This window comes from Drosophila gunungcola (genome assembly GCF_025200985.1).
Source record: "Drosophila gunungcola strain Sukarami chromosome 2R unlocalized genomic scaffold, Dgunungcola_SK_2 000013F, whole genome shotgun sequence".
Taxonomy (NCBI): Eukaryota; Metazoa; Arthropoda; class Insecta; order Diptera; family Drosophilidae; genus Drosophila; species Drosophila gunungcola.
The window spans coordinates 1,394,643-1,409,550 of record NW_026453171.1 but is presented as its reverse complement, the minus strand read 5'-3'; the positions used below and the strand labels follow the sequence as shown (position 1 = coordinate 1,409,550).

The following is a 14,908-nucleotide window of genomic DNA, read 5'->3' as shown; positions in this document are numbered from 1 at the left end:
GAGTGCCGGTCGCCAATTGAATTATGAATTCAATTCGGTCTGACCCACTGGGGCGAAATTAATTTTTTTAAAAATTTAATTTCACTATTAAATCAAACCGAAACCGAAACCCAAATTCCGGGACATATTCCCGGCTTCATTTGCATGCACAACACACCAATCGCACGGGCACAAACTCAAACACAAACACAACACTAACATCCGGTCATTAGCCACTTAATTGAACTATGTCCAACAGAGTAAAAAGGGTTGCACTGTATAATTTAAAACAAATTAAAATCACATATGCACAGACAGATCTATATATGGCGATATACACCTAAAAAAAAGAAGAAGTTTGTGCCATTTTCGGGGTATTATTTATCAGCAGACACACAGGCAATGATTAGCCCAAATTCGGTCTGCATTTGCCTATCTGCTGAATTTGAAATTGGAACCCCATAATCAAATACTGCTCGATTGATTTAAATACGTAACGAAGCCAAAGCCAAGAAGGTATCACACTTTTTCAACTGATGACACTGGGTCAATACCTTCTTGGCCCGCTGACACGAAAAAAAGGGGGCCAAACTCAAGCTCTGAACGGATTTTTTGAATGGGGTGGCTTAAACTACGAGTAATTCGGGTAACTCACTTTGTTTGGCCTGCTGTTATTGCGCTTTTTTTGCAACAACGGTAGCTAAAAGTTAATACATTTCACGCGCCCGTCCTAACTTTTTACGGTTTATCTATTTGCCACTGAACTTGACTGATCGCCCGCAAAAAATAGCAGCAGAAAATTAATAGATTTTCGCTCGCGACAACTTGACTTGGCAAAACTTCTGTAGTAACTAAATCGCTTGGGGAACACGGTGTCGTATCGTATAACACCAACACACCGATGGCAAAAAGCACGCCAGCAGCAGGCAAAGCCAAGGCAGAGCAAAAGCAGAGCAAAAGCAGCGCAGCAGCAGAAAAGCAGAGAGCAAAAGTCGCCTGTTGATTAGTGACTTGTTGCCGCTGTCTCTGCCTCTGTCGCTGTCTCTGCCGCTGTCACTGCCGCTGCCACTGCCTCTGCCGACGTCGACGTCGAGTGGTGGGTGAGGACTGGTCTCTGCTGTTTGCACTGGTTGTTGTAGTTGTAGCCGGCTTAGAGCCGTGACTTGTTGATGTTTTGCCATAGCGACACCCAGTAATCGTAGGACACAGGGGTATACTCGACTTGAAAAGAATATTTCATACTTGGGGGTGGGAAATACAAAGAAATGAATTCATTATGTTATTATTTATATTGAGTGTCATAGAAATCTTGTACAACAAATTGAATTGTAATTTGCGTATAGATCTACATTTCAACCAAATTTTTTTGGGGGACATTTCTTGACACTTATGACTATCAATTAAATATGTTGGAGGAATAATAAATATTCAATATTTTTATGCTATACTAAGAAGAATTAATGAAACATACCTACCCTTTTAAAATATATATGTAAATTAATATCCAACGTTTAATTTTATTTCACATATGATATAATTACTGTAGAAAATATAAAAAAAGAAAAATTCTAAATATGCTTTACTTACTAACTGTTAGTCTTTGCAGATTTTTTAAACATTTCTAAAAGTTTTTAATTTAAAAATCAACTTAATAAAAATATTAGATTTACTTTTCTGATTTTATTGGGTTTTCAAATTGGTTCTTAAAATAAAAACATCTAAAAGTGTTTATTAGACAGATTCGTAATTTAATAAAATCTATGGATCTATTACATTATATATAAATGGGTACATAAGTTCATATTTTTGTACACAAAATGATTCAGGGGTATTTCAATTTCGGATCATTCTTATGACTCTTGTCCATGGTGACTTTGTTGTTGCTGCTCCCCCGATTTGCGTTCTGCGTTCGGCGGGCACGAACCACAGATCCGATATTTTTCAAATTTGTATGCATAAATTCACACACAAATGCACAGCGAGGGTCGGAGGGTCAGTTTGAGTTTGAGTGGGGGTGTGGGGTTGGGAGCGCGGAGGGGGAAGGGAGGAGGGGGGACGCGGCCTGGCCAGCAAACAGAACAAAAGAATCCAATCATTGTCAGTGCATTGTGCCGCAGCATGTGCGCATCTGGTTTAGGGCAGAGGCTGGGGCTGGCCTGCAACTGGAATCGGAACTGGGACTTGCATGGGGCTATATCACTCGCATTATAGTCACTGGTCGACGGGCACAGACATATGTCTGGAGTGGAGGCAGTCGATGAATGACGATGACGACATTGCGGGTGGCAGTACTTATGGCCATGGGTTGATCAAGGAGTTCTCAGAAGCGAATAAAAATTAGCGGCTCTTAAGTTTTTTTTTAAATATTGCAATTTTGTTATTAAACAGCAACTATTAATGTGGTACTATTTCAGATTTTAAGACAGCGTAAATCAGCTTGCTTTCCAGATAATTTATAACATTGGCATTAATCAACAAATGACGCTTGTTCCGTTCATCATAATTAGGATCTGAGCATGGTTCTGCATTTATTTTTTTTTAGCCTATTTTATAACCAATAGATCCAACAAAATCTTGTATCAAAAATAGTTTTAAAAGAGGAGATCGACACAATTTCCTCGCCTTATTTTTTTTTTAAATAATCAAAAAATTAAAAAAAAATGTATATTTAGATTTTTATAACCGCTTTCTTTCAGCTGACTTCCCATTTAAGTTGTTTTTAACTCTACCTCAATTACCAACTTTTGAAGCAGCGCTCGCATTTATGTTGACTTTCATTTGGTTTTTACATTTTTCCCGGCTTAGTTAGTGACCATTCGTTCTGCACCCTCCCGTTATGCTGGGGTCGTCCCTCCCCCTGATTCCCGGAATCCCCTACCCCTCCCGGCCCCGCCCTCTCCTGTCAAAACACCCCCGTAAACACATAATGCCAGCGTCATTGTCATCGTCGCGTCGTTCGCGTCGTCAAGCTCCAACAGATGACAGAGGCGCTGTGAGGGGGGTGAAACGGAGGAGAGGGGTGTTGGAACGGGATGTGGTGGATGTGGAGGGGGAGGGTCCCTGAAAGGGGTTCGTTTTGAAATCGTTCGGCGTGCACTTTTAGTTATTATTTTTCCAATACCATTTGCTAGGGAGTGAGCTGTTCTCTGCTCTGTTCTTTTCCCACTAAACTGTTTATGGTTCTGTGCTCGTTTATGCAGAGGCATGTTACATGAATGCAGAAAATCAATTTTGCTTTATGGCTAAAGTAATTAGAAATGCAACACTCTTGTGTTTTTTATTCAATGATAGTTAGATTAAGTTAAATGTTGTAAAGTTGATTTTTGAGAATAACAAATAAATAACCATTGGCATGTAAACTAGGTCACTATATAAACACATGTTACTTCTTTAACATTTTGTTTCCGTTTTTTTCCCAAAAACTCAAAATATACTTCAACATGTTTTTATCATGAGGGAATGAGTCAGACCCCAGATGACCTTAAAAACAACCAAGTATAGCGTGTATTTTGGTTTCTAAAAGTGAACAACATTTTGGTTTTGATAAAATAAATCCCAAGAGAATAATTGTCATAAAGTGTAATTTGAATGGTTGACCCGATTCGTTTTTTTTTTTGAGCAAATTGAGGGAGGAAATGATACCATATATGCACATGGTTGGTTGTGAAGGGGACTTGACCAAATCAAATTACTTACAAAGCGATACATTAAGCCCACAATATTTGATTAATTCAAATTCATTACACGGTTTTAGTAAAAGCAAGCAGGATGCGGATAGCATAGGGCTCTTTGTTATATATATATATATATATAATATATATTCTATTGCTCACCTGTTGTTCCATTTTCGACCACCTGACGACTTTCGTAAGGGGTTCCGCACTTCCGGCAAGTTTCCGCACTGAAAGTGAACAAGGGGGAGTTCTCACCTCCGCGAAGGAAAGGAAATGAAAGGAAGGGATTCCGAGCTGCTCACCTGCTCAGGGCCAAAATCAGAGGACCCCGCTCCCGCTGAGCGTGGAGCACTCGGAGCAGCTGGACGTCGTTCAGCGGGACATCCTTCAGCCGCAGCGATGACTAATGGGATGTGGGGCGAAATGGAAACCAAAACAAACTTCGGATTACATCACAAATCACTTAAAGCACTTTTTATTGCGGCATAACACTTAGTGGGAACGGCTAGGACTTATACTAATTTGTCGTACACTCTTAACCACTTTGGGAGCCGCACTCGCTGGCTCCTTGCCCCTTCGCAGCGAACAGAACTTCAGCATGTCGACGGGCTGAGGCCACGCAACCAACTGACCCGAGAGATCTCTGCCTGGTTTTAGGGGGCGTCTGTCGATGATCGGAACCACTGATTGGCCGGACTGGGGCTACACCAAGTCGCAGATGCCACGGTTCAGGAACACCTCGAGGCACGTGTTGTCCACTCGATCGAAGAGCAGCGAACCGAATCTGCGGGCCGTGTAGTCCACGATCAGCACCATCTTGCAGTTGATGCACTTGTCGCGGTAGTGGAACAGCAGGCCCACCGTTGGATGGACCACGTGGTCCGCGTATCCGGGCGCGGAGCGGTACACCTGGTGGTTGCCCATCTCCACAATGGCCCTGGCATTGACCACCACCTTGCTGCGCACGTAGGCGGGCAGCACCTCCAGCGTTCTCCGCACCTTCGATTGAGTGTACAGCAACCGATTGAGGACGTGGGCGGGAGCGTTGAAGGTGTCGTTGCTGTCCCGCCGGTGGAAGAAGACGTTGCGGAAGACGAAGCCGGCGGTGCGGCCTTCATCGCACTGACGCAGATACTCGGCCAGGGTGTTGTGCTTCAGCGGCATCACCACCTCGTCCAGATCCACGACTGCCGCATACCGGTAGTTGTCCACCACATTCGCCCGGTAGACGCAATCGTTGAACTGCGCCACTATGCCGGCGTAATGGACATCCTGCAGATGAGCCTGGACATTCCACTCGAAGACGTCGGCCAGGCCGATCCGCTGATAGTGCTCCAGCACGCGACGCACTTCCTCGCTGGCCTCCACGTAGTAGAAGTAGAAGTGGCTGGCGCCCTGCAGTCGATACATCTCCACGAACTCCACCAGGCGAAGCACATTCGAGTAGTTCTCCTGCAGGGGACCCACGCACACGGAGATCGCGGGACGGGATCGGCCAAACAGATTGGTCATGTTGCGTGGATAGCTAAAAAAAAAATGAGAGGATTAGAGGGGATATCTTTAAAGCTGGGCTATTCAGTTGGGTTGATTTGATACTCGAAAATATGGGAGTTCTTGATGTGTTTCTTGCTAGTTCTGAACGACATACATAAAATAAATACACCCACAAAAAGACTTGCAAGAAATCTATTGGAAACAAGAAGGAAAGCAAACTTCGGCAAGCCGAAGTTCATATACCCTTGCAGCTATTGCATTAATTAAATACTTTTGAAAACATTTAAATTATGATTTACTTGAGTATGTGCTAAAAAAAAACATTGAAACTATGATTATTTGCAGCTCAATTATTAGATAGTTATTTTATATATTTTTATTATTTCTATGGGAGCTATATGCTATAGACGTCCGATTTTGATAAAATTTATACCATAATTCTGAAATAATTAAACATTGCTATATGTCGAAGAACTAAACAAAAAATTAAAAACAGAAAAGTTATAATTTTTTTCATTTATTTTTCCGATTGTTCCTATGGGAGCTATATGCTATAGTCGTCCGATTTTGATGAAATTGAAACCGTAATTCTGAAATATTAAACCATTACTATATCTCGAAGAACTAAACAAAAAATTAAAAAACAGCAAAGTTATAATTTTTTTTCATTTATTTTTCCGATTGTTCCTATGGGAGCTATATGCTATAGTCGTCCGATTTTGATGAAATTTAAACCGTAAATCGGAAATATTTTACCATTACTATATGTAGAAGAACTAAACAAAAAATTAAAAAACAGCAAAGTTATAATTTTTTTTCATTTATTTTTCCGATTGTTCCTATGGGAGCTATATGCTATAGTCGTCCGATCCGGCTCGTTCCGACTTATATACTACCTGCAATAGAAAGACAACTTTTGGGAAAGTTTCATGCAGATAGCTTTAAAACTGAGAGACTAGTTTGCATATAAACGGACGGACAGACGGACAGACGGACAGACGGACATGGCTAGATCGACTCTCCTAGTGATGCTGATCAAGAATATATATACTTTATAGGGTCGGAAACGTCTCCTTCACTGCGTTGCAAACTTCTGACTGAAATTATAATACCCTCTGCAAGGGTATAAAAATAATAAGAATAAGGAGCAGATTAATTTAAAGGTAGCTCACGTATTTGGAAAACATTAAAATTTGTTGTATACCACTTTACACATTTTAATTCTTGTCATCTAAGTTAAATGCGTTTTGTTATAAACATTTAAAATTAACATACCTTTTTGTAACACCCTTTATTAAGTAACAAGTAATTAAGTAAAAAAGAAAATGTTCCTAAACTGCACAACAAGTTTCTACAAATTTATTTAATTAAAAAAAAAACAAGAAGGAAAGCAAACTTCGGCAAGCCGAAGTTCATATACCCTTGCAGCTATTGCATTAATTAAATACTTTTGAAAACATTTAAATTATGATTTACTTGAGTATGTGCTAAAAAAAAACATTGAAACTATGATTATTTGCAGCTCAATTATTAGATAGTTATTTTATATATTTTTATTATTTCTATGGGAGCTATATGCTATAGACGTCCGATTTTGATAAAATTTATACCATAATTCTGAAATAATTAAACATTGCTATATGTCGAAGAACTAAACAAAAAATTAAAAAACAGAAAAGTTATAATTTTTTTCATTTATTTTTCCGATTGTTCCTATGGGAGCTATATGCTATAGTCGTCCGATTTTGATGAAATTGAAACCGTAATTCTGAAATATTAAACCATTACTATATCTCGAAGAACTAAACAAAAAATTAAAAAACAGCAAAGTTATAATTTTTTTTCATTTATTTTTCCGATTGTTCCTATGGGAGCTATATGCTATAGTCGTCCGATTTTGATGAAATTTAAACCGTAAATCGGAAATATTTTACCATTACTATATGTCGAAGAACTAAACAAAAAATTAAAAAACAGCAAAGTTATAATTTTTTTTCATTTATTTTTCCGATTGTTCCTATGGGAGCTATATGCTATAGTCGTCCGATCCGGCTCGTTCCGACTTATATACTACCTGCAATAGAAAGACAACTTTTGGGAAAGTTTCATGCAGATAGCTTTAAAACTGAGAGACTAGTTTGCATATAAACGGACGGACAGACGGACAGACGGACAGACGGACAGACGGACATGGCTAGATCGACTCTCCTAGTGATGCTGATCAAGAATATATACTTTATAGGGTCGGAAACGTCTCCTTCACTGCGTTGCAAACTTCTGACTGAAATTATAATACCCTCTGCAAGTGTATAAAAAAACTTAATTAAATTGAAAAAAAAAATAATCTGTACCAGACTAAATGTCCTTAGATTTCAGAATGAATTTTTTTTTTATCCCACTTTTTGGTTAGTTTTAACAACGAGATTTGATATTAAGTTGACATTTAGTTGCGGGAGGTTTTTTTTGGATAAAAGGCACCCACCTGATCTGGACGAAGGTGGGACTGAGGTGACTGTTTCGATTGGAGGCGTAGGCCAAGGCCACCGCATGCGGCAGTCGCAAGGGGGCGTTTCGGGAGGCGTGCAGCGGACACATGACGCTCCAGGCCGCGAATGTGTTGTTGTGCACATCGTGCATAGCTCCCGCCTCCTCGGCCACAATCTCCTGGCTGGTGAAGTCCGCGAATCGCACGATGCAGCTCACACTGGAGTCGCGCAGGCGTTCCGGCAAAATGGCAAAAACACGCAGCGATCCTATGGTCATCTGCTCCTCATCCAGGCGGACATTTCCTGTAGTAAATAATCATGTATTTAATACAAAGCTGTATGTATTTCAATAAAAATGGGAAATAATTATTTCACATCATATTTAAACATCGCTATTATATTGAACTCGTCCAAATATAATATAGTCAGGGTATGCTATCCTCTAAATTGTATTTTAATAAATTCTATCAATGTACGCAAATAGAAATACGTATCTGGGAAACTTAAAAATAGTTTACCCAATCTTAAACGTGTTGATATGGATATAAATAGCTTTGGAGTTTGGTTCATGCTGTGAAATGATAAGTCTTTAATTTTAATAAGAACTGTATTTATATATTACTTTTATTATTTGTACATCTATGGGCAACTCGGAAAAAGTGGTTTGCAAGACAGCGCGATATCTTTGATTATCTATTTCATAGCAACCTTCTAATTCTTTTACTTTTTTTAATGGCCAGAACATTATCAACTGTACAACATTTCTAAATATTTTTTTAGTCATTATTAAATTACATATCTCGAAGTATAGAACTGTATAACACAAATATTTTGATAACTTTCATCACACTTTCACTCATTAAAGAGTGGACCCCGACTATGATAGGACTAAATTAATGAATAAATTCATTTCTGTAATATTTTCATTATTTTCTGTAATATTTCTTGACACGGCATTGGCCAACTCACCTATGATATCCGTCCTGGCATCGAAGTAGGCCGAATAGATCTCGTGCCTGAGGGTGGCATTGCCGATCCGACGCCAACTGTTGCTGTAGTCCCAGTGCGGATTGGGCCGCTCCAAAATCAGCTGGCGCTGCGCCTTGGCCAGATCCTCGCGCAGTCGCTCGTTCTGCAAGTGAAAGGGCGAAAGGATGCCGAAGGATGAGTATCACTAAGCTATGATCGATGAGTGGCTAAATGGTATCCGCCACACTCACAAGGCTCGAGCGCATGGAGATGTAGACCAGGATGAGTATGGCGCCGGCCACCAGTGCGGATAGTGCGAAGTACACATGCTGAAAGCGGTTCTCCTGGGCGGCCAGCATTTCTCGAGTGGGGGAAAGTATAGCGCTGGGTACTCCGCTCCACAGGAATCGCGGACGGCAACTAAAACTGTTTATTTATTTTCTAGCTGCGCGTTGCGTGGACGTTGACCGAGACCGAGACTGTGGTGGCAACGGCTGCGATGACGTTGACCGAGACGCCGACGTCTTGGGTCTCGTGGGGTGGGGTCTTCTGATTCTCGGGCTCTGGGTCTCCAGTCAACCTTAAGCGGCTCCTGTTGCTTAGTTGCTTAGTTGCTTAGTTGCTTAGGGCTCTTGATGGCCGGCCATCGATTAGCGATAACACGTGTGCGGTTGTCGCTGCTTGTCAATGTGGGGGCGTTCCTTCAGTGTCATCACCATCGACTGCCGCCCGTCCTCGGCATTCTTTGGCCACCTCCGCTCGACTGACCCACCCGGCCACAAGTTCACTCGGCGCCCCACAATAAGCAAATAATTATGGCGCACACACACTGGCAGAATCAAATGATACGTAGTGTATTCGCCTGGTCGGATAATGCCATAAATTATAGCTTTTTAATCCCACAATTCACCACAAAATAGAACATTAAAAATAGATCCCCTAATTGTCTATATCACTTTTGCTCTGCGAAAATAACAAAGGCCAATTTGTTATTTGTAGTTTAAAAAAAATAAAATGTTTATTTCAAATAAATAAACGTCGCATATACTTTCCTTATGTTTTTTTACAAAAATCTTTTTATGATCTTTGTTATAAAAAGCTTTTAAATGGCAGGGGTTTTTTTGTTGTAAGCCACTCAATCCTTTTTATATATTTTAGGGCTTTTAGATTTTATGAGATTTTAGGGTTAATTAATTTTGAATTTTTCCATTGTCTTGCAGCAATCTTTTTTTAACATCAGTTCCCCACAAATGTCTTATTTTGGAGAGATTTTAACAAGATTAAATATTGTTGGGCTAAAACTAGCCAAAGAAATATTCTTGTATCCTCACTGATGGTTTTTTACATTAATTAACAATAATATATGTCACACTTTAACTAAATCACAACTGGAGTAAACGTAAGTTTCATATTAAATGATTTGCTTTCTCTTTCCTAGCTATAACCCAATTTTAATCCCATTTCTAATGAATAAATGTAATTATGGGTGTTTTTTTCCACCGTGCACTAACGAGGGTGGGGGCGGAACGAGCGCTTTCCCGCTTTTCTCCTTTTCCGCTTTTCTCCAGGACGCGTATGCAACAAGTTAATCAACGCACGCCTCGCATCAAACTGGCGCCTCAGTCAACGGACGCTGTCATCAAATGGCGGCGCCTCCGGCAGCGCAGCGGCGTCGCAGCAGCTGCGCAGCGGCAGAGCTTCGAGGGCCTTGCAAAGCGTACTCCATGCCCCACAAGTGGGTGGTGGGTGGTGGGTGCTGTACGGGGCTGGGACTTAATAAATTGTACGCTTGTCTCCCGATTGGAGTGTCCATGTCCATGTCTGCCGCCTCGAGTGAGTCAGCGTCGCTTTTCCAAGCTATTTTTAAGTTAATACGGCCAACATCCTCCACTTTTATTATTGAGAATGAAAATATATCAATTATACATAGCCACATGCCAGCAGCCAGCAACCAGCACACACAAACGCGATTTTCTTTTACTTGGACACATGTTTGCGTATAATTGCCGCATTTAATACATTCGTCTTGGACATGGCAATCGAAAGTGAAGGAAGGCGTTGACCACTTGATGCTTCAGTTAAAATAACGCTGCCACAGTGTGGCAAAAATGGCCTAAAACTTTGAACTACGACGAAATTTATAGATATTTTGGTTCCCAACAATATTTTTACTGAAATTTTAGAGTTTTTTCCGGTGATTTAGAATAAATTTGATGAGTGCTTGCTTGTCACTGTGGACTTAGCTGGCTTTTAAATCTGAAACAATGGTTGGATTGGACTTGGATTTTTTTACTTGTTACCAAGTATCGAAATATACAATTTCATTGTTTAACATAGAAAACGCATTAAAGGATAATTTCGAAATGTTTACTTAAACGCTTTACGCTTTATCAGAAAAACAGCAATACACTTAGTTTTTGGACATGCAACATAACACACGACGCAGTGTCCATTATTATTTATATTTATATTTCTGTTTTTGTTTTTCTTCATAGCGTGTTCAAATAAAAGCAGCGAATTTGTAAAGGTATTTCTTTCATTTTGTGCCACTCAAAGCCAAATATTAATTATTCAAACCATTTAGTACTTTAAGGAGGTCCGGATGTGTTTTTGACAGAGCCTATTTGTAGCTAATAGAATGCAGCTAATTTGTCACACTCACTTGTAGGAATTTATAGGCGACGAGGAGAAAAACATATACGAAAAAGACCAGAAAAGCAAAATGCGTCACTCTTGGACGCTGCCAGAAGGAAATTCTAGGCATTTTCCCCATTTTCCGAACACCGAACTTTAATCCAAACAGACTGGAACTAAACTGAAGCGTTGTGCGCTTGCCTGTCGAAGAGTCTCCAGTTCTTATCAGCTTGGTGCCATTGATAAGATGTGCTATCGCCCCAATTGATATGCACCTAATTAAATTGCTCAGGTAGTGAACAGAACACGCTCTCGTTACTTTTTTGAGAATTTTACGAAGAACCATTAACAGTCCAGTCGGTGTGTTTCTCTTTTACCAACAACATTTGTAGATAAAGTGTTTATAGAAAGTCAGACAGATAGTTAGACTTAACTACTGCTATGACTTGGCATATTAGATTTATTAATACCACTATGGTTACTAATAACTATTCAGAAAATCCGTTAAACCACTAAATTATATTTTTTTAAATTTCATAACACATACAACTATTTAACAGTTTTGTTAAAATAAGTTTCCTTTAATCTTTAAAGGTAATATTATTTAAATTATCCTACTTAATTTGTTCATTTGGTTTTAATTAATTTAAATAGCTAATTTGATAGTTGTTTTGACATTGGCAAGACTTCTTAAGAAGTAAATTTTCGCTTTTTAACCATTTTGAAGGGAAAATCTTATAACAAAAGAGGGTTTAATAAATTTCATCAATTAACCACTTAAAAACTCTTACTAAGTAGCTTCTTGGGCATTTTTTGTGGAACTCCCGTTCCCAGCAGCTGCACCTTTGGCTCATCTTCAGCCCGCATACTGCCAGTAGCCAAAGCATGTTCAATTGATGATCCCACAAGAGTCCTAAATGAAATTAAATGCAACCAGCATATCTGAACAACCAGTAGTTGGCAAACTGACACGGGAGCTGGCGTAAAACCACCCTAATACTGATACCCGTACCCCTATTCAAAGGGCTTTTGTTATCAGTTCTTTGAGAAAACATTTGGGTGAACACCTTTCCTCGGCGGATTTTCGCCAAGGGACCAAAAGAAACCCCCAGGAGCGTGAGAAAGCGAACGAGAGAAATCTTGACTAATTACTATGCACTCAACTGGTAGCCCTAGATCAGTTCGGTTCCCACAAGACGGGAAAACCTCGGGCAAACCGAGGGTGACATAACCCAGTAACCCTCCACCGAGAATCGGAATCTAGAGCCAAGAAGTAAAGCGATCGCAGGGACAGTGCCGACATACCAGCATAAAACTGAAATAAACATTTCCAATTCAGTTCATTCCTTGGGCCTAACCCCCGTTTTATTGTTGTTATGGCCCAACGGCACGCACCCGGTTCTTGGTTCCCAGTATTCAGAATCGTACCCCCTCCCAAAAAATGTTGAGTTCCCCCTCTGCTGGCACGCCTGCGTCATGCGAAAGTATTTCCAACAGCTATCGCTGGTGGTGGATTTTCCGCACGGTATAAAAGACCGATCGAATCGGCATTGCAGCACAGTTCAGTCTAATACTCCGAAGAGTGACGACATCGCACTCGAAGATCGCTAAGCCGCCACCCCGCCACCATTTGGCGTGGCGGCCTCAGCCGTTAATTGAAGTTCATTATTTAAAAATAATCATTCGACTTTGAAAAGTTCTTCAAATACATGGAATTCTTTTTGGTTTTATGTAAGTATTAAACTAGAAAATATATCCTTGAGGTGAAGATTACAACTACTTGTTTCCTTTTGCAGGAATACAAGGAGAGCACAGTTATAATAACCCAATCGACAATGGTTAAACAGCTCATAACTCTTAACTTCTGTTAAAATAAAAGCAACAGGAAATACAATAGAGTCGGTACTCAAGCTTAACAAGGCGAAAGCAAATCCATTATTTTCGGCAATGCTTAAATTATATAGCAAATATTTGCCTTACCAAGAGTTGTGAAAGTGTTAAAAGTTCCACGTTCTATAGTCACGTTACAAAAAAATCCAAACCCATAAGATCATTGCTTAAGGAAAAATATAAAAAAAGTTAAATACAAACACTTGAGGTTGCACCAAGCATGAAGTAATGACATCCAGGCAAAATTACTACAAAAAATATTAACCACAGACTCATATCGCAAAAATATTTAGCTTTTTTAGAGCGAATATAGCAAATATTTTGTTGTAAAACTGAAGGTGTTAAAAAAAGCCACGTAACACAAAGTATCACAAAATCAAGCATATAGAGAGGGAAGGATACCGTATTTAAAGTCTAAGCAAAATATTCAAGAAGAACCGTCCGGAAGAAATATAAAAACATTTGAGATAGCACCAAAAGAAAGTTTTCAAAAATGAAGACATCCATCTACAAAAATTACACGCGGACACAAATATTTACAAAAAGTTCTGGAAATTTTTTCTTCACTTCCACTTTAACCCAGTCTGATGTTTCAAAAATAACGTTGAAATCAAATATTTAACGCAGGATCACCATGAACAAAGCGACTACCCAACAAAAGAATAATTCTTCCACATTTGTACTCGTTAGTTCTCCAAATTTTAAGCATACAAAACTCAAATTTAGTTAAAAATTTATTTGTGCCTTTTTTAGTTTCATATTTTTTTTTTATTTTTGTTAATGTTTTTTGTTAAACCAATTTAAAAGCTATAAATTTGTTGGTCTAACAATATTCTTGACAAAGGTTTCCATTTTGTTTAATTCTGAACTAAAAGAAATTTATAGGAAAGTTTTCTCAATGTATATTGCCAATAGCAAAGCATGTTTTTGTTGCATAATGATTGTTTTAAATGTGAGGATTCCCCGATCAGTTTTAATTAGTTTATGGTTTTTTTTTTAATTTCTTAAACGGATTCTGTGATTATAATTTTTCTAATTTTGATTTTTTAAGTTTTATTTATGTTATTATAATTTTAAAGACATTTGTCTGGTGAATTTTTATTGAAATTGGTAAGTGTTTTAATTTTATTATTTATTTATTTTATTATATTTTCAAACATATCTTAAATTTCAATTTTTGTTCTAAAATAAGTTTTGTTAAAATTTATTTTACTCAACTATGATTTGATTTCATTTTCCAATTTTTTATTTTATTTGTATTTGTATAATATTTTCCGATTTGTTTTATTTTTTAAAGTTTTATTTACAAGATTATTATTATAATTTCTAATGTTGGACCAGTGAATATTGTATTGTACTTCCGTTTTATTATTTTCGAACATAAGTTGTTTGAATTTGATTTTATTTATGCATTGGATGATTTTAATTTTTTTCTGTTGTGAATTATTTCGGGTCATTTAAATCTTGGTAAGTTTTACATTTTTTTATTATTTTATTTTGATAAGAATTTCTTACATTCTTTTTTCATTTACGATTTTGGTTATTTTACAAATTATATTTAATATTTGAACAAACTATGTTGATTGAGTTAACTTTAATTTGTGTTATAATTTGTTTTATTTTACTAAATTTTATTTAAACTTTATTTTATTTAGGTCATGTTTATTGATATAATTTTATTTATATTGCTTTTGCGTTCCTGTAATTTCTTAATTAAGTTTTATATATACTTAATACATTTTTTGTTTAATGTTACATTTTTACCAAGTTATTTCATGAATT

General features: G+C 38.2%; 2 protein-coding genes across 8 annotated transcripts in view; both read right to left on the bottom strand.

Moving 5' to 3' along the window:
- The window catches only part of LOC128256191 (sorbin and SH3 domain-containing protein 1), a 41,178-nt gene extending 36,911 nt beyond the window's left edge, over nucleotides 1-4,267 (bottom strand). For 4 of the 5 annotated variants that reach the window (XM_052986369.1, XM_052986385.1, XM_052986387.1 and 1 more), the window contains exons 1-3: nucleotides 4,185-4,267; nucleotides 3,956-4,056; nucleotides 3,813-3,880 (exon numbers count right to left, since the gene is read on the bottom strand). In XM_052986369.1, coding sequence (XP_052842329.1) covers nucleotides 3,813-3,880; nucleotides 3,956-4,056; nucleotides 4,185-4,253 — 238 coding nt within the window. In that variant the 5' untranslated portion in view covers nucleotides 4,254-4,267. Of the gene's footprint in view, nucleotides 1-634; nucleotides 844-3,812; nucleotides 3,881-3,955; nucleotides 4,057-4,184 lie in introns of those variants that run through there. The other variant, XM_052986391.1, reaches the window with a different exon arrangement.
- LOC128256194 (uncharacterized) lies at nucleotides 4,101-11,428 on the bottom strand. 3 transcript variants are annotated; one of them, XM_052986397.1, is made up of 5 exons: nucleotides 10,114-10,826; nucleotides 8,854-9,565; nucleotides 8,603-8,765; nucleotides 7,630-7,936; nucleotides 4,101-5,178 (listed from the first exon to the last, which is right to left on the bottom strand). In XM_052986397.1, exons 2-5 carry the CDS (start codon nucleotides 8,959-8,961, stop codon nucleotides 4,356-4,358), a joined length of 1,401 nt encoding a protein of 466 aa, XP_052842357.1. In that variant the 5' UTR covers nucleotides 8,962-9,565; nucleotides 10,114-10,826; the 3' UTR covers nucleotides 4,101-4,355. The 3 variants fall into 3 exon arrangements, with proteins under 3 accessions (XP_052842357.1, XP_052842358.1, XP_052842356.1); XM_052986398.1 differs by having other exon boundaries at nucleotides 8,854-9,464; XM_052986396.1 differs by lacking the exons at nucleotides 8,854-9,565; nucleotides 10,114-10,826 and adding an exon at nucleotides 11,265-11,428.
- Nucleotides 11,429-14,908: the final 3,480 nt, after the last annotated feature.